At 41.4% G+C, this 26449-nt stretch overlaps 2 protein-coding genes across 10 annotated transcripts in view; one reads left to right on the forward strand and one right to left on the reverse strand.

Annotated features, from left to right (window-relative positions):
- Window positions 1–1561: 1561 nt before the first annotated feature.
- Window positions 1562–22543, forward strand: LOC120566456 (putative methyltransferase NSUN7). Of its 3 annotated transcripts, none has more exons than XM_039812933.1 (13): window positions 1562–1923; window positions 2766–3138; window positions 8162–8220; window positions 10759–10889; window positions 11017–11169; window positions 11901–12084; window positions 13031–13265; window positions 13926–14069; window positions 14802–14903; window positions 16331–16466; window positions 17118–17241; window positions 21310–21574; window positions 21974–22362. In XM_039812933.1, the coding sequence occupies exons 2-13, from the start codon at window positions 2787–2789 to the stop codon at window positions 22360–22362; spliced, it is 2274 nt and encodes a 757-aa protein (XP_039668867.1). In that variant the 5' UTR covers window positions 1562–1923; window positions 2766–2786. The 3 variants fall into 3 exon arrangements, with proteins under 3 accessions (XP_039668867.1, XP_039668868.1, XP_039668869.1); XM_039812934.1 differs by lacking the exon at window positions 1562–1923 and adding an exon at window positions 1940–2017; XM_039812935.1 differs by lacking the exon at window positions 1562–1923 and having other exon boundaries at window positions 2787–3138; window positions 21974–22543.
- A 145-nt stretch (window positions 22544–22688) lies between these two features.
- Window positions 22689–26449, reverse strand: part of LOC120566455 (amyloid-beta A4 precursor protein-binding family B member 2) — a 40676-nt gene continuing 36915 nt past the window's right edge. For 4 of the 7 annotated variants that reach the window (XM_039812928.1, XM_039812930.1, XM_039812932.1 and 1 more), the window contains 4 exons: window positions 26014–26094; window positions 25811–25926; window positions 25086–25268; window positions 22689–24563 (listed from right to left, as the gene is read on the reverse strand). In XM_039812928.1, the coding sequence (XP_039668862.1) occupies window positions 24387–24563; window positions 25086–25268; window positions 25811–25926; window positions 26014–26094 (557 nt within the window). In that variant the 3' untranslated portion in view covers window positions 22689–24386. The remainder of the gene's footprint in view (window positions 24564–25085; window positions 25269–25810; window positions 25927–26013; window positions 26095–26449) is intronic. The other 3 variants (XM_039812926.1, XM_039812927.1, XM_039812929.1) reach the window with 1 other exon arrangement.

Raw genomic sequence — 26449 nt, forward strand, 5'->3', positions numbered from 1 at the left:
GTTTTACTATTAGTATTAGTCATCAATGGTATTGAATGGCAAGAGACAATATGCCTTACTGCAATTCCATAATTAAATCTGGAGGCTATAAATGAAAATGAGCTGGGGCAGCAAGCCTGTTGATTGTTCGGTTGAGTCTCGCCAGTGTGGGCTCTGTTTAGAAGAAATCAAATGGGCCATTGTCAATGTCAATGTTTTTTTATCCTGTTCTCCAAAGAGATTTTCATGCTGAAGCACGATGCATTTGATATAATTTAGAATATCTTAAATTTTCTGTCTGAGAGAAGCCGACTGCATTGCTTTCCATTAGAGCTCAGTGAGTCGCAGGGGCCACAGCAGGCTGTAATCGCCATGGGAGACCAGGAGAAGTGTGAACCATGTAATGTGGACAGGCGTAGCAGCTCAGGCACTGAAGGAAAAGACTGCTGGGGAAATTCCCATGTGCTTCACAAAATTGCAAATGGAGAAGCATTATCTAGCACTAGATTTACAAACAGAAGGAACAGTATTTTCACCACTGACAAACCAGTGGTGGAACAGAACTAAGTAATTTTACTCAACTCAACTTTACATGAGTGTTCCCATTTTGTGCTATTTTATTCTAATACTCCACAATATGGAGTTCTCTTTGCAGATTTAAGATTTTTAAACATATGGTCATTTTAAAACTGACAACCAGCTACAGCATTTACATGCTGCTGACATGGTAATTCATCAATCATAATAAAACAATAGGCTATAATAACGTACCACTCTAAGAGGGGCCATTTTGCATTATGAGTACTTTTACTTTTCATACTATAAGTAGGCTATATTTTGCTTTTGATACTTCACTTGGACTATTTTTACACTGTGGTATTGATTGAGTACTTTATTTACCATGATTGTGACTAACATCATACTTAAATTACACAGTAATCTCTATTGTCTTACAAGGAAGAGATTTGAATAAAAAGCATTTTGAAAAATAAAAACCGAAATACCTTCATTGCACTATTGTTTAAGTAGTTTAATAGGGTCACTGACTCTGATTCTATGGAAAGAAATTTGAAGTGTCTGGACTTAGTGTAAAAAACTTTGATTTCATTTCACTTTACAATTGAATTAGCTAGGTTTCAGTTCAAATATACAAAACTGCAAACAAACAGTATACAACATATACCAAATTATTTGACATGAGTGTTATTGGGAACAAATATGGAATGATTACAATTAGGCCTACAATTTGATTATGTTATGTGCAGACACAATTTTCTCCATATCGATGGATGTTACCTATAGTTTTGAAAACAGCAGCTGCATGCCATCTACAACTGAATTAGGTTTATGTAGGCTACTGTCCACCAGTGTTGTCATTAGCTTTCCTTTGGCATATTGCTCTGTAAAACTTTAAAAGGCCTAGCTACAATGTACCAGATAGACGCACTGACATATATATAAGGATAGACAGAGGACATCCAGCGTTAAGGAGATTAATTCTTGAACCGTGAAGAACAGGACCTTGAAATTAGCATGTGGTTGCCATGGTGACGGAACACGCGAATCGAAAATGCTCCACAATGTTGACAGACATTTGGAAAAGTTTGTTTTTAAGTGGAGACACTAACGTTACTCTATTATACCCAAAGACTTAAAAGTATTTTTTTTTTCAAATTAATGAAAAGCGAGTCAAGGGTAGAAGCAGGGTGATTTCAGTCAACATCTGTGGAGACGCCCATCGCCTCACCGCGGACCCAGATTTATAGTGAGGATTTTATTGGCAGTTAAAACTTTGCTTCGAGTCAAGGTTAACAGAACGACCTGCAGCAGTGCCGTTAAAGTACCGTTGACGTTACATACTTAACGTTACACCGGTAAATATGAAGAGTCCCGGATACGAGTACAATATTTTTAGAAGAGAAAAGAGGACACTCTTCTCATAAGGTAACGTGATTTACACCGACATGTTTCCTAGTTTAGGGCTGCTGCTAACATACAGTAACATCAGCCTGGTTAAAGCAGTGCTGTTAACTAGCTAGTAAGATAGCTTAGCTAACGTTAACGTTACTTTAACAAATCATTCTGAGAATGTGTTATTAGCTATCTATGTTAGCTAGCGAGCTAACGTTAAAGTTTGCTAGCTACGTCACTTGTTTCGAGACTGAATCAGAGTTTTATCTAGCTAGCTAACATTAACTGTGTGCTTCAGTTAGTTACTTACAGCCAATTGCATTTTACCTATGCTTAATTCAATATAACTAAGTTAACGTTAACCTAACGTTAGGTCACAATGTTTAGCAAAGTGATTTAACGTTAAAGTTAACTAACGTTAGTTAGCTAGCTAGCTAGCTAGGTAATGATTAGCTAGTCAAATTTCCTGCAACCTGGTTAACGTTAGATTAATTAACATTAAATTAAACAAAGCAAAGATAATATAACCTGTAGAAAATATACTAGTAACGCGTTAAATCTAAATTTACACCATGGCTATAGCTAAATATTAGCTTTGAGTGTAACGGTAGCTAACAGTTTCAGTATTTAACCGCTAGCTAGATGACATTTTGCTATAATATTTAGGACTGGGCATTTATTCAAAAATAGCTTATTTAACTTAACGTTACTTAACTAGCTAATTTTGCTTATAAATTACGTTAATCTGTAAAGTGAAGTAAATTGTATTACCCCAAATCACAAATTTAGTTTTAAATGTCAAACTTAGAATCTTGTGTATATGGTTTGTGCATTATTCAAGTCCCCAAAGTAAGAATTTCATGGTGTGTTTTCAGGTGTGAGAAAATACTGAGAAGATGGCAAAAAATAAAAACATTGGAGGGCGTCTTTTTCGCTCTTCCATGTACAAGACAAAAAAGGCTGGCTCCCAGACTGCAGGGAGCAAGGACCTGACACCTTTGGAGAAGCCAGCCGATGATGACATCCCTGCTATTTCTCCAGAGCTCCAGACCACCGGTGAAGGTCAGCTGGGCTTTCCAGACAGAGTCTACCTGCTGGCGTCAGTCATCTTCCAGAAGAACCACCTGGAGAAGCCCGCTGCACACCGGTTGGTGAATTATGGCAAAGAAAAAGGGCTCTCCTTACCTGAAGTCAAAAATGAGGAGATGCAACGTACATCTTATGAGCTGGCCTTCAATACACTTAAATGTGAGTGTGTAAATGAAATTAATTGGATTTGTTTAACCTTTTGTCATAACTGTTTTTCCCTTTTCCCCTCCGTCTTTCCTTATCCTGTCAATCTTGCACATGTATGTACACGTCCACACACTTTATTCACTTACCTTGTGTGTTCTGGGCGAGTTCGGAGTTTGGACATCAGCAAAAGGTGTTTAGCAACACCTATTTTGGATAATTGCAGGTGCGTTAAATTTCAAGTAAAACTATTTGATTACAGGCAAACAAACAGCCACTTGAAATGAGAATGAATAGCCCTGGTGAATTTAATTGACAGGAAGAATTGGACAAGGATCGATTGATGAAGGGTAAGTTAAAAAAGAAAAAAATATACTTGAATGATCTGGGGGAATTGTGTGTGATGCTACAAATCAATCTGGCCCATAATCTGTTATCTGGGACAAGGGTGGGGTCTGGGTGTCTGAAGTCACAGGGGTGTGTAATCACCAAGGTGATAAGGGAGTGGAGGTGAGCCGACTGTCAGTGCAGGAATCTGGCTGTAATCGATTTTAATGCGTATTCAGTGGCTGGAGAGGTCAGGTAGCAGGAACACCCTCGTAGCCATGATTGATTTTTTCCTTCTCACTATCCATCCGCTGAACTTGGATAAGCCTTAGGCCTACATGTCCCACAATTAATGCAGATCACCTAATAATATTCATCATCACAAGCCCCAGCCTTGTTGCAGTAACCTATATTAGTTTTACAGCTGTAGGCTATAGTACTTACCTGTACATTACCGGGAGAAATCAACGAGAGTGCTAAGGATAATAATAAGAGAGACCTTAGAAATCATATTGCCAGGACATTGTTTTCATCCATCGCCCATTTCTTCTCTCTGTGAGAGGATGCGTGCACTAACCAGGATGAGGAATTTGCTTAGAAGGAAAAATGGCCTGCTTGAGTTTAGAACAATTACAATATACCGCATTTCTTGTTAAATTGATTCCCCCTTTGTTCAGAGTTCAATTCAAAGACAAATATTCTATTTCTTATCAGTGCTATGTTATTACAGTTCTCCTTCCTCCATGTCTGACATGTAGAGTTTCTGCTAGCAACAGAGATAACTTAAACAAAGGAGGAGCTACAAAGGCCATCATTGGCTAACTTAAAGGATTATAGGAAGATACCGGCACTGGTTACATTATTTCTGATCTTTAATCATAATATCATAATTTTATGATAAAATATATAACATATATTATATTTTTTACTTGGACCATGGTCTAATAGAAAAAAAGAAGTAGGCGTTTTCCTGTATCTTAGGTGAAATCAGTGTCCGTTGCTGCAGTTGGGTGTATTTGCACATATAACAACAAATTGACAGAGCGGCTTGGTACTGATAATCAATGAAACTTAACTCCGGTTATAGAGACGTGATTGTCGACATGCCTCAGTCACATACGTATTTTGGTCACATGTTAGATTCACTCGGGCTGGCTGTGTGGTTAAATTGGGTGCAGAGGAAACGACACGGCCTGGAAGCCAATGTTAATCTCCTCTCTTCCTCCTCCTACGAACAGCCTGACTTTTGGTGCAGAAATTGATTTGCTAGTGACACACACCCATGCTGGCAGCCACACACACACACACACACACACACACACACACACACACACACACACACACACACACACACACACACACACACACACAAAATAAAACACACACACACACACACAACACACACACACACACACACACACACACACACACACACACACACACACACACACACACACACACACACACACACACAGAGACCCATCATTTGTGCACTGTACTGAGCACTTGGACTGACTGATCCAAAATTGAGCTGAGGTCAGTTGTTAACCTAAAGAAGAAAATGCAACAGCAGCGAAAAACAAGCAGAACAAAATGCCAATGAGCTCTGGTATTGATCTTGTGATTATAACTCTTATCTGCTTAAAAGAAAAAAGTCAATCAGTAAGCGCATCATCGGTGGCTGAGGACGCAGACTAGTCTGTTGCTGCGATTGTCAGTCAATACTAAAAGATGGAGTTTGACTTGGTGATGATGTTTACCCTGGTGTGGATTTGACATTTCATAGACAAAAACGAAGCTGAAGTCGGCCAAATGACAAATATTAGCAGTCGAGTCGTATTTACGCCTTCACTTCTCTGCCTCCTTCACTTCATTCTGTCTCTTTTTTTTAATATCTTCAGGGCTTTTATATTTCTTTGACCTCTCCTGCCTCTTTAAAAAAAAAAAAGTTTTTCATATGTGAGTGACTGCCTGCGTGATCACTGACCTAGAGGCATTTTAGCTTGTCAAGGTTTCATTCCTTGTTGGCTTGTTTTACCTTGTGTTCTCAGTGCTCGAGGTATGTGCAGTTTTATGAAGCTATGTAAAGCTATTTTTGTGGGATTTTTACTGGTAAAAAAAAAGAAGCTGACCTTGTCGTTGGCCATGAGAGCGCTCCACCCCCCCTCCTCTTTCCTCCTTTTTTCCCACTGGCTACTCCTTTGAGTGTTTCTGCCTCATTGTCCATACTGTCCAGCTGGGCTGCCAAACGCCCTTGTCAGATGACTGTGGCTGCTGTATTCTCTGTGTGCAACTAGAACATTTCTTTGGACCACTTTGTGTTCAGCTGGATTTAGAGCATGAGAGAGAGAGAGGCTGTTGTCCTTGACCACAATCAGAACAGCTATCACCACCAGTATGCCGCGGCAAATATTAAATTGTGCATGTGCATAATATGTAAGATAGATCTAGCCATTTAGTCCAAACTGGTGATTGTATAACTTATGGCACGTACCTTTTTTGGCTGGTGTTAGATTAATGTGCAATCTGGTGCACTGATGAGGAAACATGGTGAGACAAAGACCTGGCTCAAGAGAAGAGGAGCCTGCATTCAGGTCTGGCTCTTTCACTGAGGATTTGTTTGACTACAGTCACCATCAGTCACTGCTCATTGTGCTATACCTGGATGGAAGCCACAAAACGCACAACTTCAACATGGGTCCTGTGATGACTAGAGAGCCTCCTGCTGGTGTAGGATTTATTTCTTGTTAGACTGATTTCAAGTAATTTTTTTCATGCCAACTTCTAGAGTGAGGAGTTTTGATTTCAAAATATCTATCTTGTCCCACAAGTAAAACCCAGACTCTCTGTCTGTTGTGTAAAGATGTCTACTGTACGTGATTTATAGAAGAATTGTCTCTGTGTTTTACTCAACCTGCTGTGTGTGATTTATAGCATGCAGAAGACTATAACCTCTACCACCATCATGGCTTCCTCAGGGGTCTGAGCTGCTCTGTGTGAACTGAGTGGCAATCTCTTCAGGGCTTATCTTTAAGGCCTTCTGTAGTAATGGCCACTATTGTAAACCTGCTATAAATTAGACCAACGGCTGATTATATGCATTTGTTTCCTCAATAAACGATAAGCTCTATTATGTGCAAACATTTATTTGTTTACCTAGCTGTTGTGTGTGTGTGTGTGTGTGTGTGTGTGTGTGTGTGTGTGTTGATGTAACTGCACGCAGATGTGTGTGTGTGTGTGTGTGTGTGTGTTTGTCCTGCCCTACACTCTGTCTACCCAGTGTGCATTTGGCTGAGACCCAGAGTACAGTTTGGCATGATTTAAGATGTTGTGATAAGTTAACAGCAGTGTCTGTGGTTTCCATGGTGTCTCTGTGGAAGGGCTGGGCTTACCTCCTATTTGCAGCCTAAGAGGTGTGTCTGTCTGTCAAGAATATGAATCAACCAAGAAGGCCACCGTGGGTGTGGTAGACACATACTGCACACGAATTTTAATATTGAAACCGCGCTCTCACTTAAACAAACACATGCATCTTATTCCCACCTTTTTATTTACTCCTCTGCAGTAACATAAAAAGGCTTTTCCCAACCTCACTAGAAACACATCCACGTTTGTGAAATGATCCTTTTGCCCATTTCCAGTGTGTAATGAGCAAACACTGTACCTGCAGAGTGGCTTTGGAAGCAGCTGTTCTTTAATCCTGGCATGATAAACTGGATAGTGTTGCCGGCTCTCCATCTCCCTCGTATTGAAAAGGAAAGCCCACTGTTCACAGATGGGAATGGAAGAGATAAGTCTGGGTGTGTGCTTTATGTGCATTTCAGAGAGAAAGCATCCCGTAGGCTCGAGGCAGTTGCTGCCTTCATGATATGATAGCCAGGGCATGGAGATGAGAAACCACACAAATCTGATAGGCAGCACTTGACTGGCCATAGTTACCTTTTGATTTGATCAAATAATAATAATTAAGTCCTGTATCTGTATAATGGTGTAAAATAAGGCAATAATGTTTGTCCATCAAGTCACCACTACATAATTTGTAAGTAACGTGTTGAATGAAATAAAGAAGGTAACAAGGCATACAAACACAGTCTAGTCTGGTATGAAATACATGCATGCCTGTTATATTTAGTGATTTACTGATCATGTTTAGATGTAGCCTGTTTATTACTTTAAATGTCATAAATGTTAGTAGTCCTTTGATTACACACACACACACACACACACACACACACACACACACACACCACCACAGACACAATAAATGAAAGAAATGAGGCAAATGAAGAATCAAATTAACTATAATTAAGCACCAAATAAGTGTTTAATCACGGGAAATTAAACCCTCCATTAGATTGAATTATCTTTTCAAATTAAATCACGATCATTTGGGGTGCCTCTAGGAGCCCCTCTTGCTCTTTGTCTTAATCTCTTTTCTCTCTTTTTTTGTTCTCATCATTAGATATGGATTTGTCCTTTGTAGCATCTATCCTAACAGTTAATGCATATAGGAGTAATTGTCCTCTATCCCATGCTCCAAATGATAGAGCCGAGACTGGTTTCTAGGGATAATTAGACATTGATATAAAAAATGGCACTAATATGCTTCGTTATTACTCAAAGACATAATTAGTAATGGAAATCGCTATTACTACATTTTCATCCTTCTAGCTAACCTTGTTTTAATTCACCACCTTACATTTCTGCACAGATCAAGATCTGCTGGAGGACATTCTTATTGACAGCTGCTTTTACCTCACTCAGCCAATGGTAAGTGAGTTCCATAGAAACAGTATTTTTTAATACAGCAGTAGTTTAAGAGAAGTAAACTTGTTGAATCCTTTAATGTGTGTTGGCATTATGTGATGGAGAGGCACATCTGTTACTTTCAGTTTTTTGCTAAAAAATATTAATTCCTTTTGACTGTGAGAATGGCTAGACTTAAGTTTTGGAGTTTCCCATGCTATTACTTTGGCTATAGCTTTGTTTACCTTGCGCTGTTTTCCTAAACTCTTGCTCACAAGCCTTTGACTGTGCTTTACTCAGTGCTTTCCAATATTCATGAACTGCTGTTCATCCTCCCCATACTCTTTGTTCTGTTCTCTAGACCTCTAATCAGTAACAGTAATATTGATGTATTACACTGATACACTCCTTTCATCAACTCACAAAGCACCTCCTGTCTTTCACATTCCCTACCCTAATCAATGGCAATTGCTCCCTTTGGAGGAACACATCTAAAAGGTACTATGAGACAGAATGTGCCTGGCCGTGTCTTTTCCATTATTAGTTTTCTCAAGCAAAACTCCCCATTAATTAGTGATGAAATCAAAATGATGTAGCAGCCCAAGGGGTGTGTTTGGATGATGCGGCGTCTGAGTGTTTTCTACACAGTGTCTATCCTACGTACGTCCTAGAACCAGTGTGCTGAATGTTATTAGTGATACTAAGGCTGTGCTGGGTAGTCGTAAAAGAAAGATTCCCAGCACAGCCGTGTACCTGCGGCTCTTAGACAGTAGATGAATGCTCTGCTACTTAAATGAAGAGGTATCCTCTGGAGGAGATTGTCATTTGCCCTACTTTTAACACGCCACATAAAAGAAGCTGGGGGAAGCGGAGGGCTGCTCTAGCTGCTTCTCTAACAGTCTAGATGGTGATAAAACATGCACAAAGCTAGTCTGTGTGCACGTAGCTGATAGAGCTAGTAGAGAAGAAGAGTCATGAAGGCAAGAATGAAGAATATGTTAACAGCAAACTGAGCTGTCATGGAGTGCACCGATTGTAGACAGCCAATGTCTACTTCAGAGAGGGCACACACATATACAGACACATTAATACACATGAATGTGTGTTTGCAAAGCAATCCCCCCTCCCCCCAACACACGCACATACACTCACACTGTAGCCTTGTGAAATATGGCCCTGGGTGAAATGAATGGGTCTCCCTATGTGTTGGTGGCAGGTCGTTACTCTGCATCCCTCCAGTGAGACAATAAAGCTCCGACACAATGAGACAGTCTTTAGAGCTCACTCTTACCTCCTTTTACACTACTGGCATCTATAAAGTTCAACCTTGATAGATAGAGGACAAAGACGTGGGTGAGAGGGAAGAGGTGAGCCGGAAAAAAAATGAGCATGGAAAAATGAAGTTATAGATAGACTTGCATGCTGAAATGAGCCCGAGATGCATTTGATCAGAATGGAGAGACAAAATGAAGCCTAAATCCTGCGTAGGATGAAAATGAGTGACATTGTAGATGTGAGGCAAGCATATTAGGTACACTGGCACATTTAACATGAAATAGGCCTAAGCCCCATGTGAAATGAGCCACATGAAACTTAAACTACATCTAGAATCGTCTTAAATATTCTTATGTCATAGACCTGTTTATGTGACTAAACACAGCAGGCATGTTTACTGTAGGCCTGTTTCCCACCATGGGACACGGTCACCAGGCAACTTAATGACTGGGATTTTTCCCACACCCAAGGTTTTGACATTGGTAATGGGAAAGTAGAACTGGAGTTAGAGAGAACAAGGTCGAGAGAGGAAAATGGAGTGCCACAACAACCTGTCTCTGAAATCGACCTTTCCAAAAAATGAAATGAAAAGCCTCTGGAATGAATAATAAGCGCTGGCTAATTCCTTAGCTGGAGCATAAACCCTTGTAGCGTTCTAGCTTCTCGGCCCATTAGCCCAGTAGTGAGGATGTTGCAAGCTGTTGCTGCTGTGGAACACCATCTGCCACTAATGCGACTAGTGCCCTCCCACTCTGAGAGTGAGAGAGAGAGAGAGAGAGAGAGAGAGCTGAATGGATAGAGATAATTGTAGAGGAGGAGTGGCAGATACATAACTCAGGCTTTCTCCTATATTTAATTAAGTGGCAGCAGTGGGTTCATGGCAGGACATCTACTTCATCTGTGTGTGTGTGTGTGTGTGTGTGTGACGTGTGCAAACTGGATAATTTGATCTCAAAATGAATACCAATATATAGTATCTCTGCACTGTACCCCTCATTAGGTAACCAAAAAAAAAAAAGGTTACCAAAATAGAGCAATCACCAGTACACTATTACATAAGATCAGGTTGTGTTGGTTTTATGAACATTCACATTCTAGATATGTACCATATGCGGCTGATCTTTGAGGCGTAACCATTCACTAATTAAAAGCTTGTCAGTCATGTTATTAAAAATCTGAAATTTGTCTGTTAGGCATGCAGGCTCTCTCCTTGTTCCTCATTTTTCTTTATTCTCTTGTTAAAACAGAAGTCACCAATTAACTGTACTTTTTGTTCTCATGCTTTAGCCAGATGATCAGATGAGCCTTGTTGCCGTGATGCTCTATGACTTCCAGGACAGAAAATTCTTCCCTCGGGAACGCCAAGGGGAGGACGAGATCGTACAAGAAGTTAGAGATGTGGAGAGCTACCTCCTCAGGTAAGGAAAGAGAATAACACAGATAAAAAAAGTAGAAGGAAGAACCCAAACTCATAGTGGAAGTATAAAAGGAGAGTACAAACTAAGAATATAGAACAGCTAAAAAAAAAGAATGTTTTGTACGTAGGTTTAAAACCAAGCTGGCAGCCTCTCTGGCCCGCTGCAGGATCAAACATGATCTCTTGTCCATTGAGTGTATCCTGCCGGAGAGCGTGAAGATGAAGCAGGAGAGATCAAGCAGCCTTCCACTCTACGCATGGATCAACACACACAGGAGCAGGTTGGTTAGCTGAGCACACACAAACATACACCACTCACTCACACACTCTGAAGCAGATAAAGTACACCTGTACATGCACACACCTGTACATAAACCCAAGAATGCACTGTAAGCTTAATACAGATTGTGTGCAAGCATCTACACACACATCTACACACAGACCTTTAAGTTGGGTTGCTGCCTAATGTTTTATGGGCTAGGTGCTCAGCTGACATCCAATTAAACCACTGGAGTGTGTGTGTGTGTGTGTGTGTGTGTGTGTGTGTGTGTGTGTGTGTGTGTGTGTGTGTGTGTGTGTGTGTGTGTGTGTGTGTGTGTGTGTGTGTGTGTGTGTGTGTGTGTGTGTGTGTGTGTGTGTGTGTGTGTGTGTGTGCGCGCGCGCTAATGTGTGTTCTTGCAGGCGTCCCGACAGGCTGATTCAGTTAGGTGTAAATCCTGCTGCTGTGGACAGATTCAATCAGCAACAACCCTCAGCAAGCTCTCGGACTGTAAAGGTCACCTGTTGGGACTAGTGGTGTGTGTGCGCGCGCGCGCATGTGTGTATCTTGATGGCTTTTCCAGCACATTTTAGTACTAAAGTCTTTTAAAAGGCCACATAGCAATTCTCCACACTATTATTATCTATGATGACAGTCTTTCTCTTTCTCCCACCTCTCACCTTCTTCCTGCCTTCCCTCATCCCTCTTCTCTTGGGCTTCCACAAATCTGCTCTCCTCTGTCCTCGCCTCCAGCCTTGACGAGGTCCGAAGTGTGCTGAAGCGTGCAGGCTTCTCCCAGGTGAAATCGATTGGGCAGCTGGAAGACCAGACCTTCTGCCAGGATCCCCACTGTGGGGATCTACTGGTGTTCCCTGCTCAGCTGAAAGCTCAGCTGTACACCACCAAGCTGCTTAGCAACCACAAACTCATCATCCAGGTACGAGCTTCACAGAGAGAGGAGGTTTCTGACAAGAGCAGCCTTCTCCCTGCAGACTTTAATATGAAGTCAGAAATCGGTTCAGCCCCATCAATCTTCTCTATTTATGATTTCACTTTGGTAATGGACTTGCTCAAATTGATTTTAAGACTGAGTTCCCTTACGCCAACTAAGATTAGTTTTCCCAGATACAAATATTTCACATCAGTTCCTCTCATCTGGCCATACTTCACTTTGAGCCATAAAGAATCCTCTATTCTGGGAGGGGGAGAGCTGCTTAATCATTTAATTTCTACTCCATTAAAGTCAAGCTGCCATGCAAACTGTAAGCAGCACACAGCACCACAACACAGTTAAATCAGATTTTGCAGCCAAATTCAATCAAACATTCAACACCACTGCCTAATTAATCACCTCTTGCTCTCTCCATTTTATGAGTCTCCATCACACTTTCTCTCCTCTATTTTTCTCTCTTTTCAAATGTCCTTGTTCTTCTGCACCCTGGATTGTCTTTCCTGATAAACCCTGTGATCTGGATATTAACTACAGAAACTCAAGCCAGCCCAGTGGTTCCACAGGGATATATGTATATATTTTTCCGGAGGGGACCCTAATGATTGAAGAACATCTTTGTTTTAATCTGACTGCACTGTTTCTCTCATACTTTCTCTCTATTCCTCCTTTGTTTCCTCTTCTCCTCTCCTCCTCTTGCCTCCCCTCCCTACCTGCTTTGCAACAGCTGTTCCAAACCCCCTCTCCTCTCCCATCCATTCCCACCTCAATTATATTTACCACTATCAAACACTGTAACTTTTTCTTCTTCTTTCTCTTAGTTTAGTTTGTGTCATCAGTTTGCAGAGTGTTGCTGCTGTGCAGAAACCGACACTTTTGTTGAAGTATGTTGGTCTCTTTATCAAACTAATGCTTTCACTCATTGTGTCTGTAGGATAAATCCTGCACCCTGGGCCCATACGCAGCGTGCTCCCTGCTACCAGAGGAAGGAGATGTTCTTATGGTGGGCTGCTTCTCTGGCCTCACTGTCTCCCACACGGCCTCCCTAATCGCAGAGAAGCAGAAAGCCAACAGCAACTACCAGCCCACAGTCTACATTTGTGTCAGCGATCGTACAAACGCTGAGAGGGAGGAGCTGCAGCAGACCGTCACTGCAATGGGCTGCAAGAGTAGGCATAACATGGATGTGTCCATGAGTGCAGTATCTGTTAGTGTCTTTGTATGTGAGACGAAAGAGATTGAATAAGAGAAAACCACTATCTATTTGTATTTACTGTCTTTGTTGTTGTGACTCCACAGGCTATCTTTGTCTTTAATATGTTTTACTTCCATTAAAGATAATCAGAAACTGTTGGCCTTGTCACACTGATCCACTACTTGTTCAAACTGATTGCTCCTTTTTTTTTGCAAATGGCCACTTTGGATTAATAACTATGGTAAAGTGAAGTGATTAAATTTGATCAAATTTTGACATGCTTTTCATGACCAAGAGAATATTGGTTGAAAAATTGGTAGTTGCCAGCAAAATTCTCAGAGGCTCTTATATGCAGGCAGTGCACTTAAAATCAGACATTGTCTGCTGAGATACTAAGCTGCATGTAAACATGATATGCAGATAGTGGCTGCCACCGCAGCTAGTCATTAGGGGAACAATTACTGTAAACGCATGTAACAAAGCTGACATTTTTATAATTACAAAAGACGCCTTCAGGCAGGGTATTTTTTCGACAAAGAAATCTAGCGGGACATTGTGATTATACTTAAAGCATTGAGCAAATGTGTGTTTGTGATTATGGGGGATATTGTTAAACTATCTGCATTCTACTCAGATGTGAAGCTGATATCAGAGGTCTTCCAGTCTTTGGACAGCGGTGACAAGCGACTACAGAGGGTGCGCGTTGTCCTGTTAACCCCCAAGTGTTCTGTGTCTGCAGTCAGCAACCCGGTCGACTTTATACTGCAAGAGAAGGGAGGTACATGGCGATCTATGCGGATTTCAGAAATACATGTTGTAATCTAGTGTACATTACAGCTGTTTGTGTCCATGCTGAAATCGAACAGAGGCACATACTGTTGGTTAGTCTACAACATTCAGGATGCTGTGGGTACTGTGCACTCACAGCATCCTGAGTTCATACTGCATAACGATGAACACACAAACTCATATTCTGTGAATGCAAATTATGCAAATTCCTAACCCTGTATAGCTCTTATTACTACTTCAACACGTTCAATAAAAAGTCTGTTTGAAAAATATGGAAGTAAATGTTTTGGAGCAGCAATGTTATTTTAGGTTTAAAGCAAAAAAAAAAATTTAATAAGATTTAAAAGTAAAGTTGTAGTCAACTAGTTTTAAGGTTTGATGCAGCCAAATGTATTGATTAGTGTTACCATTACTTTATCTTTCTACGTCTTTTTCCTGTGTTTAAACAGAAAATAAAGAGCGTCACTATGAGTAACAATTTCCATTTCATTTTATTGCTATGTTTGATCTAGTTTGAGAGATACTTATTGATGAGCCACCCACAGTCCTCTCATAGGCTGCATATCTGAATCCCTTCAACAAACCTATCAAAGCAAGCCCTTCCATCTGCATATGTGGATGTCATTCATATTAGAGTTGCTGCTTTTATATAACCTATAGTTATGCACAGCACACTCGTAAACAGATCAGCTAATAAAACCTTGATTCTGCTTGTTCTCAGACACAGAACTGCTGCAGGACTTATCCCAGGGCTCCATAGCCCAGAGCAAACTGGAAGCTCTGGTAGCCCAACAGAGGAAGGAAATTGATCATGCCTTGAAGTGTGAGTGTCGAACCACCTGCTCTTATGTTGATAAGTACACACACACACACACACACACACACACACACACACACACACACACACACACACACACACACACACACACACACAGAGCATATGAGCTCAGGCTTGAGCGCGTAGCCTCTCTCACCTCTCTGACACAATGAAGTTTATTCTTCCTAATTATCTAATCACATATTCCATTAGACTGAAGCCTGTGGTATCCCTGGGAGATTGTCTGAGTCTTAATTAGGAATGCTAATGTACTCCTCGCCGGTCAGCAACAGTCTCCTGCAGCATTCCTCGCTTATTTCTAAACAAGTGATTAGTAATTCTGCTTTGCATTGCATACATTCTGTAGAACTGAATATGACGGAGGGACCTACTTTAGGACATGACATCATATATTATTCTATACTGGTGTTACAGTTCTGTAAAGCCAATGCTTTCCTGCTTAGTTGTATTCTCTGTCTTGTATTTTATTCCATTAAGTGGTGTGTTAATCTGCGTCCATGAGCTCCACTCATCAGCCTCTGTCCGCCTTGTATTTATTGTTCAGTGCACTTCTTTCTGTGATGGTCTGGGTCATGTTCATCGAGCAGTTGGAGTCTTTCTGTTAGGGGCAATGAAAACCAGCTCCTCTAATCACACTGCCATCGATCAGCCCTCTTCTACGTTTTTTTTTTTGCCAGTGTAGATCCTTTCTAATAGGACTGTTAATTAATGGTGGGCGTGTATCGAGTGATTTAGCTTAGTTGAGTCTATGGTCTCATTTCAATGACTCTACATAAGCACAAGCATAGACATTTGCTCACACAGACAATATCAACACGCACATTCATAGCCCTTAGTGTCCTAGATGTGAGGTGGGTGAATAACAAATGTTTCTGCCTCAGTCATCTCGTATTTTTGACTCAGTTCTGCTTCCTTTAAAAGCGATATTTCACATTTGTTTGCCACATCTGAGCAGGTTTTATTTGTTATCAGCTCGACGTTAATTGTTTGTGTCTGGCTGTAATTAGTGAGCAAGAAAGAAATCAAAGCTCAAATGAAGCAAATCAAACGGCCGGTAGCTTCACAAATCTACAAGCCAGCAGCAGTTGAATAAAAATGAACCATGTGTATACACACAACAGTACTAAGAAATTAATATTCAAGAACTGATTTCTTCAAAGGGAGTGCTTGATGAGGAGGATGGCTCAGTTTGAATAATTACATTTAATTGTCATAAAATGAGGGGAAGTAACTTTTTCAACTGAATGTGTCTCCTGTCACTAAAGCAGCTTCATTTGAATTTCTTATGTGTTTTTCTGATTTATTTTTATTTAGAAATGTAGTATAGTTGTAACACACAGAGGTTAAGCATATTTACATTATATTTACATATATACAGAATGTTGATACAATGCACACATTTTTTTGTATAGTCCCTAAGGTTTTGGCAGTGGTGTACTCTACCTGTTCTTCATACCAAGAGGAGAACGAGGAGGTGGTGAGCAGAGCCCTGGAGCAAGCAAAGGCCCGCTCAGAGCAGGAGGGGGAACCAAAACAAGCAAACTTCAGGTCAGCCTCAGGTCTCTGAACCACTGGTGCACTCTCTGCATCTATCTGTCATTGTCTCTCTTTGTCTGTTTGCCTCGCTGTCTGTCAGCCTGCCGGGTTGTTTGTCTGTTTCCCTTCAAGCAGGCTTCTGTCAAAGTCTCACACATCTCAGGGAGAAAATATAATCAAAGGTGCCATTTAATGTCTCTAAATGCTGTGAAAAGGGCAGGAAAAAATACATTTTCAGACAGCTTCCCTTCTCTTAGACATTTTTTATTATATTTTTGAATAGTTGTGTGTGTGTGTGTGTGTGTGTGTGTGTGTGTGTGTGTGTGTGTGTGTGTGTGTGTGTGTGTGTGTGTGTGTGTGTGTGTGTGTGTGTGTGTGTGTGTGTGTGTGTGGAACATAAGACGTGTTGAAGTTTACCATTCCTGTACACCTGAATGTTCCAAGACTTGCAGTAAGCTGGCCCAGTGTGCTGGCAAGGTCTCTGGTTAGCATAAATAAAACACAAACGTAATATTATTGATATGGCTCACACTGGCTTTACTTAGACAACTAGTGGACTTACGTGCATTTACTGAGTTAAATAACGTAGCTCATGTTAAATTATTTAACAGCTATCTGTATATTTGTACACTGTGTTTTTGTTTGTATTTGTGTTTCATCTAGGCTTAGTCCATCCCCGTTCAGCAATCCTGACCATGCCGAGGCTCCAGAGGAAACAGACCCCTTCTTCATGTTGGAGCCCTCAGAACAGAGCAATGGCTGCTTCCTGGCTGTTCTCAGCAGAGAGGTACGCTTTTTGTTTTTTTAAATCTCACAGAGCAAAGCAGTGGTTAACCCCCGATGAGTTGACACAGTTGGATTTTATCTGCGTCACCAATATTCACTATATTATTTATCTCGACACTAGACTTATCCACCACAGGAAGTGGAGGGTCAATTTAACATTTTAATATTTCATTAAGTATAGAAGTGATCGCAAGAAAGGAAGAGTGATGAGGGACAGTAGTTCATCTGAGTAAAACTCTTCACTAGAGATGCACCGAATATTCGGCCACCGAAATTTTCGGCCGAAATACTTTTATCACCGAAACAATACGGCCGAAATGTTGTGATGACACAAACACAAACCGCGACCTGCACGTGTGTCAGTACCCGATCCGTTCCACCTGCAAAGGGTCTCCTAAGCAACGAGGTTGAGACGGACCACGGAGTGAAAACAATGAGAAGTAGCTCTTAGAGTCTGTCAGCACACGTTTCACTGAGATCTATTCGGATCCTCTGCACTTCATCGCGACTGTACTTGATCCGCGTTATAAAGACCATTACTTGCATGCTAAAATAAAGCAGGGCGCACGAGAAATGATCCAGGCCGCGATTAATGCGGAGAACCCGCGTGGAGACGGAGACGGAGACAGAGCAGCGCCCAGCGCAGGAGGAGATCAGAGCGCAGAAAATAAGACCCGTCTCTCTGCACCAGATGAGGGGCATGCACCCTCGTTGTCTGATATGTTCAGTGAAATCCTGCAAGAAAGTGCCTCAAATAATAACAATAATAACAATAGGTAAGCTATTCTGTTCTTAGGCTACTATATACTGTGTGTGACTATCAGATTGTAGCCATATTTCTGCTAGATATTTTTTTAATTAAACTTTAATATTAATTTATACAATTGCAATGCCTTGATTTTAGTGAAGTTAGTACACAGTCATAAATGCAATGGTACTAATAATTGGCATAATTTCTTGGTTTCCTCTTTTTCGGTTTTCGGTTTCGGCCGAGAATTTTCATTTCGGTGCATCCCTACTCTTCACACCACTGAGAAGGAAACCTTTTTTTTAAGTTTCTTTATCGGCCTCTACTGCCTCCAAAAACTGTAATAAGTTGAGGATTAGTAAAATGCAAAGTCAATACTTTATGTCCTCAAGGTTTATTGGCCTACATGATCATTTTTCCTGTTGAACACAATCTATTGTAGCTCCTTCAAAATGTGAAAATACCGGTCCACTGCTGCTTCCAGGCAGTTCAGCCAGAGACAAGCAGGGACAAATTAAGCTCATTTAGCATCCAGCCCGGAAAGCTGTCCGGTCTTCAATGACAAAAAAACCCTCCAACATTAGCCCTGAACCTGACCTGACCTTTTTTGGAGTGACAGATTTTTTTATTGTCTAAACTGACTGATCCTTTATGTCTGCTGAAAAACTCCCTTGTCCTTCACCTGCTTTCTTCTGAGTCCTGATAAGCCCTCCCGTGATCGTCTCCCTTATGATACACACAGACACAACAGAGACGGGGTGATAGAGGTTTGATTGGTGAGCTTTAAGACAAGCGTGGGAATTATGATCAAGCAGGTACGCTGTGCTGCCAGCTATCTTTTAAAAACAATTCATCCACTGAGGACCTGAAGCATGTGTGTCTTCTAAGCGTAGAAACAGATCCCTTTTGAATGTGTGTTTTTTTGGGGGGGGGGCAGAAAGGGCAAGATAAGTTGCGCATCACAGGCTGTGGCAGCTACTTGGTCAAACCCTTGAGGTGGAAAAAAGTAGAGGAGAAAAGAAGTCAGGCTGCTAGAAGAAATGAGAAGGGTGGGTCACAGACGCAGGCGTCTTGTCCGAGTCTAATCTGCAACCAGAAAGAAAGTGTGAGATGAAGGAGGAGAAGGTGGCGGAATGAGTGTGAATAAATGCTGAAATTCGGGGTGAAGAAATCAGCTTTAGAAGTAGAATTAAGTCAGGATGAGATGAAAGGATGAGAGGAGTTAAACCATTAGCTTTAGATCTGCAGTTAGAGCAGAGAGTTGGTCTTGGATTTTATTACCTAAAGGAGAAGTAGGAATCCACTTTTTGTGTGTATGAAGGTGTTACACTTGGAAATTAGACACTATAGAAGTGTATTTGAAAGGATTTGGGTTTATTGTAGCAATTTCTGTTTCTGAAAGGATCTTTCTGATACATACGGCTCTTTTATGAACATTAATAATCGGGAAGCATTCGGTCTTGTCTAGTCACAGGCTTGCATGGCTTCATAAAGTCTCTCTCCTATCCAACTCATCATATCTCCACTCTACTATCATCTGACTCTCTCTGTCTAACCCGCTCTCCTCCTTTTACCTCTTTATTATTTTTGTTGATAGTTGTTGACTGTAAGACTGTTACAGAAGGGCAGCCCAGCCCAGAGTTGGTTAAGGTGCATCTGCAAGTCTCATTAAGTCTGTGTGGCCGGGCTTCCCCACATCCTCATAATCCACAACCTAGCCACATTTACGACATACTCCCTCACATTATGAAATTTGCTCTTATGCTTATTATGCCAGTGCAGGGTTATTAAGCCATTTTACCCCCACAGGCTCTTGCACTGTGGTGTCTGTTCCTTTCTGGCCATCCATCATGTTTTATACCTCCACAGATAGGGATGAAAAGATAATCAAACTGCTGTTATGGTGCCTCAAACAGGATTTTTTTCCTCCCTACCTCCAATAAACTAAGCTAATCAAAAGTTATTGTGGCACTCTGAAAAGCGCCATAAAAATAGCAATTATATAAGTGTTTGAATGCTGTCTCGCGTACATCGTCTGTCACAGTGGCACCCAGTAAAGTCGTTTATGAGCCCTCCATACAGAAACAGCTGGGAATCATGAAGACAGTCAAGTAATGTGTTTCGCCTAATTTCCAGAGAAGGCAGAGCACATCACAGTTGGACTTTCCCCTAAAAGTCCCCTACTTCTGAAGGACGAATTTGGACAATATTGATAGGAGATTTAGAACCTTACACTTTTGCCTTTGACTTTGTTTTTGTCATTCTTAAGAGTGAGTTTCATACATTTGGATGTATTAGTCAAGATATATTGGACGTAATGATTTTGGACGCAAGTATTTAAACAGAATTTGTTCAGCTCCAGGGTGCGCTGTGGCAGCTAAGTTTGGCAGAGTCTAGAAGGAAATGAGAGATTCACAGAGTATGGCGTAGTTGGTAAGTGGAGATGGCGAGGAAGTGAGATTTACAGGGGTGAGGGGGAAGAAAGGGAGGCAATGGAGAGCGTCTGTTGAATAATTCAGCGCCCCCTGTCTCTATGAGTTAGCATCAACGAAGTTCAGGGCGTCCACCAAAGACTGCAGGGGCTTCTGAAGCATGTTTACCTGTGTGCACAGAGTGTATTAGCACAAATAAGCACGTGAAAAATGCACTTGCACACTTTACAGTATGTATGCACACATACCTGTGTACATAGAATTACCAACAGCTTGTACAAACATACACAGTACAAGGAAGCACTTAGAAAACACACACACACACACACATAAACCCACACAGGCTGCATGTCCCCGTAGTGTACACTGTGCTTGTGAATAATTCAGGGGTTGGGGAGAGCAGTAGGCTGGTGCTGAGACAGCAGGTGACCCTGCAGCCAGCAGCAAGGACATGGTGGCTCTCTCCTCCCCTTTTTTTTATTTTATTTTTTTTACATATGGTGGTCCTATACCATTAATTAAACATTTTCTTGTATGGTAAACAAATGTATTTTTATTATATCCATTAAATGTTGATTATATGATTTTGCTTAGTACTTAAACAATGTGGATGTATTATTATTGTACATTTTAAGGCAGATAAAGCATTGTGTCAGCATACATTTCTTTATGCGATACCACAAGATTTCTTATTCAGTAGAATAACGTGCAATATTTATTGCGTTTGATTTTGTGTCTGCGTGGCATGTCGGTTAGTGAGGTCATATGGTACCTGGCTGTATGCTTCAGTATACAATCTGTTTCATTCACCAATAAATTTTTTTTCAGCCGAAGAATGATCTGTCATGTCTTAGAAAATAAAAGCTATTGTTTTGTCACTTCTCAACAGCCCGAGCCAGTGGTCAAAGAGGCACCACATGACGTGCTTCTCAGGGCAAATGCTAAAGGCATACTGGACAGGATCGGCTCCAAAAAGCTAACAAGAAAAGAGCAGCATGGACACCCCAACAGGATGGCAAAAACTACTCATGCACGCAGCTCTCAGTCCCACCTCTCTGTCAGTATTCAGTCCAAAAACCAAGAGACCAAGGGCAGCAACAGCACTACTTTGTGTGGACATCTGGAATTTACGAACAGCCGGCAGTCATTACAAGGTGCGCATGATTACTTGAGTCATCTGTTGTAAGTAAAATCTGGAACATACAGCTGATTTAAGGAGACATTTTGGTTAATATGTTTATTTGCTTTCTTGATAAGAGTTATATGAGAAGATTGAGTGTTATCAATCTTCTCATCTAATTTGCAGCACAAAATGAATAAGCATATTTACCAAAAACTCCCCCCGCCGATGTTCCAGATTTTACTTACAACTGACTTAAGCGTCAAACTGTTCCTTTAAGCTTTTGGCTAAGAGGAGGAGCAAGGAATAAAGTTTGGTTTGAAAGTTTGAACAGAGTTAGTGCAGCATGTACCCTTTTCTCAATGCTGTCTGAACTTTGGTCCAACATTCCAGTCCTCTCCCTCTGACCTCTCTCGCTGTTTTTGTCCTTCAGGAAAAGCCAAAGCAGTGTGCCTGCAGTCCTCAAAGAACACCGTGTCCAGCTCCTTCTCTTCCTCCAAACCAGAAAACAGCGCATCCAAGAAAAGCATCCCCCCTGTTTTGAGCAATACAACTTCCAACACCACTCTGCATCCCGTCCCTCCCCCGGCTACCCCGGTTGTCCGTCCCCGCAGAGCTCATCAGGAGGTGCTGAAGCCTGTGGTACTCGTCCTGCCTCCCGTTCACTTCCCCGACTTCTTCCCACTTCAGCAAAGGCGACCAGGACGCCGCCCCGGCTTTAACTACAGCCAGTGGAGGCCCACAGCTCATAGCGTACCCCGCTCCCGCTCCAGTGTCAGTCTCTCCAAGGATGCTATGGTCAAATCCCGGCCTTTGTTTTAAGCTCACAAACACCAACACAAATATAAAAGAAGTATTAATCATTGTGCCAAGTGCTTACTTAAAATATATACAGTGTTGTTGATCTGCCAAATTACATAGAGAATTAGAAAAAAAGTCACCTTAAATGCTTCTAGAGCCATTTTTTTTACTTATTATTACACTATAATTACTACAGTGTCTTTGTGAGCGTCAGAGCCTAATCAAACCGCATATATTTAAAGGGCTGGACTAATATCATTTCAATGTCACTATATGATGAATAGCTATTACAGAGGGCTCCACTGACCTGCACAGCTGAAGGACATATTCAAGAAGCTACTCCTGTCTCTTTTGGTAATGCATTTATTGTCACAACAGATTACATTCACATGGTGTAGAGATGAGTGAAGAACAGAACTGAAATGATTTACAGCATCTTTCTTGTATTTTTTTTTGTGTGTGTCTTTTTCATTTCGATCGGACTGCATTCATAGAGTTTATGTGGAGTGCAGGTACTGGCCACGAGCCGTAGGAGCAGTATCAAGGTTTTGATAGCAGTGACAGCAGACTTTTATTTAGAGAGTGTGTGTGTGTGAGAGAATGTGTGTGTGTGAGAGAATGTGGGAGTAGACTGGCTGGATTTACTGATGAAGAGAACATATAGTTAAGCCTTACTGTGTGGCACATATTTGATCTTTCCATGTTGTCCAAGCAGGGGAAACACTATTGTGCACCAGTGTTCAGAAAGCCACGAGTGCCTCACATCTGCCATCTTTCTTGCTGCCACATAAATCTTGGGTGTATGCATAAAGATTCCTGAGGAAATTGTTATTAAGTCTGAACATAAGCAACGTAACATTCTTGAGCTTTTAAACTCAGTTTCTTTATGATATATGCTAACAAATTACAATCTTAACTAATTAAAAGCTTCTAAATACTTTAAAAACGGTTATCTTTCTTTTGCTGATCGACACATCAAGGAATGGAATTAAAAATACATTGATTGACTAAATTGTGATTCTGTAAATGGGGCAGGGAATAACCTTTTATTCAGCTGTGGGTCCGAAATAGGCCAGATCTTTGTGCCAGTGTAAATCCAGTCCTGGTAAGGTGGAGATGACTTGTGCTAAGTACTGAGACCCTTTTTAAACTCGTCAACATAAAACACTTCCCATCAAGAAAACATGCAAAATCAACACATCTGTCTCGTTTGTCGCCAACACTTCATCTCACCCTTATATCTACAATTTGCTGTGCCCTAAAGTCTCTCTTCCTACGTACAGTCATTTACATACACATCATCAATACAGTCACTTCATTCATTCATCCTCGAAGGAGATGTTGAATTTTTTGTTAGTTTCAAGTCTTAACACACATCGAAGGGATCAAAATATTTGTATGCCATTTGGTGGGAGGGAGCGTGTTGGCAGGTCTTGTCTGTCTGGTCTTGTTTTTTTCTTCTTTTTCTTATTCATCTGTTAAAATGCCATGACAGCAAGTTGACACCTTGTCTGTCCTGGAAGGCGTCCATAGCTTGGCGTTTCAGGCGTCCAGTCCAGGCGCTCTCACTGTGCTGATGACTGTTTTAACAGGAAGGGACAGAGCATGAAAGACAATGGGAGTAAACCAGTGAGTGGTTCCATAGACCAGGCTATTAATAGAAATGTGATCTTTTTCTTCTGGGTTGTCCTGTGTCCTGTCTGCTTCATCAAATAATTTATCCAGTCCCATAAATCCACATAAAGTAAGGGCCAGTGAAGCCAGCAGGTGGTTTCCACTTGGACACAGCAGCGTTCAAAGGTCAAAGTTCAACCAGTGACTTCCAGCTTTTCCATTCCTCCTCATGAAACAGATCTGTTTTCTTGTCATAGTTTTTCATTATCATCAGGCTTACTGGAGGATCGTTCTTCTTTCCTTCATCTGCGGTGGTGTTTGTTAACATGTATGTACATCGTTTGGTTACCATGGCTGGTACTGACTAGGTGTTGCCGTGGCGATCGTGTGTGAGGTGTCGGCTGGGAGGGTGTCGTGGTCACTGGTGACGGTCATTGCTGGGGGAGTTCCGATGGCTGTTTCTTGGGTTTCAGAGTGTCTATGAGAGACTGGACGCCACGCTTCACGCTGGTGGTCACTCGGCGTGTCACCGTGTCCGCAGAGGGCGAGGATGAGGAGCCAGCGCGTTGGGAGGGCGGTCGTGCCACCAGACACTTTTGATACCGCAGCTGAGGAAGAGGAGGACAGGACTAGATGAGTTTTTATCATTTGGGTTTTGGGCTCTCAGACATGAGGAGAGCAGTATCGATCTTCTCATCTAACTCTTAGCCAGAGATGGCAAAAGCACTCACAAGTATAAAAGTAAATTTTGTTTTTGCAAAGCTATCTGGACCACACAAGAGTGCAAGCTGAGAAACTTCAGTGGACATGGAAAAAAGGCTCTTTATATGCCATTGCCTACATTATAAATGGATGTCTGCCAATACGCCTAAAACATCACATATATGATTATTGTGACAGAGACCGGGACTCCAGGTTAATACCATTCTGACACTTACTAAAAGAAGTGTTATGTCATTAACGTTTATGACTTGTTTATAATGTTTATGACATGTTCATGACAGTCTCATGTCACTCTTATGTAGATATCTTCAAGTAAAGTGTAAACAAAACGTTTTAATATTCCTTTCGGAATAGTGACAATTCAACAACATATTACATATTTCATAGCAGAAGAATTATGAACTTACCACGCATGCTGCCTGCACAGCCTCAGAGACACTGCCTGCGTTGGGGTCGCACCAGAAAACATGGCACTGGAAATGCTGGCTCCCAGTGTCCATAATGAAGGCAAATGAGTGCACGTCTCGTCCCACGCCCATGAAGGACAAGAAGCGGACTCGACACTCCACCAACACCTCCTCTTCCTCTTCCTGCGCACACAGCCAAGAGAAGAATTAGATCCGTGCTACACTCTGATCTATTAGATCAGAGGTGTCAAACTCAATTTCACTAAGGGCCAGACTGGAAAATGAGAATCACATTAAGGGCCAGACATGTATGTATAAATATTTTGACTGCATTATTTCATGTCTCATATAGCTTTCTCCCTTTGGTTGGTCCACATAAAGCCCCCAAAAAGTCAGAAAAAAAGTTGCTTAGCCATCATAGAAAAAAGTGCCAATATTGTCTAAAAAAGCACCACAAACGTCAGAAAAAGGGGCAAAAACATCAGAAAAAGGGGCAAAAATGTCGGGAAACGTGCCTATAGCATTGAAAAAAGCACCAAAAATGGGTCAAAATTTATTGTGAACCTATATTGAAATGTGGGCCGGATCAAAATCGGCAAAGGGCCGGATTTTGACACAGCTTGAGTTTGACACACGTGTATTAGATCTACCTTTCTAATCTACAAGCACATTCACATATTTTATTTATCTGTTACTCCTCAGGACAGCAGCAAAAGGTCCCTTGCCTTTTCTTTGATGACAGCCAGTGTGGTGTCAGCAATACTCAGTATGACAGGAGTCCAGTCCTCTTTGCCTGTGGAGGACAGGAGATTCTCTACGGCTCCATTGATGATGTCCATACCTGAGGACAAAACACAGGGGAGCCTGAGCAGTGAGACAGTGCAGGACGTGTTGAGATGTGTGTTTTTCAGTATTAGTTCAGGTTTACCTATGGGGCGAGACACAGACGTCATGCCCAGATACAGCACATGGAACTTCTGCACCAACTCAGTCTTTGGCATGGGAAACTCTGCAGAGAGAAAACACACACACACACACACACACACACACACACACACACACACACACACACACACACACACACACACACACACACACACACACATTAAAACACACACGCACAGAGTGCCTACAGGGAATTTTATCATTCACATCTAACGTGAAGTTCCAAAAGTAAAGTTCACACATAATAATTGGCTTAAACTTGGGAAATAAACAAACACTGGTGAATATTTTAATATTTTAGGGTGCTGTTGACATGATTAGGGCATGAAAAATCTGTTCACACACAAGCATGCTGGACTTTTTCTACATGAAAACCCAGCTGTGCCTGTAGGCAGAAAGGATGAGTGAATGGGGATGAT

Source organism: Perca fluviatilis, chromosome 10 (genome assembly GCF_010015445.1).
Source record: "Perca fluviatilis chromosome 10, GENO_Pfluv_1.0, whole genome shotgun sequence".
Lineage (NCBI taxonomy): Eukaryota > Metazoa > Chordata > Actinopteri > Perciformes > Percidae > Perca > Perca fluviatilis.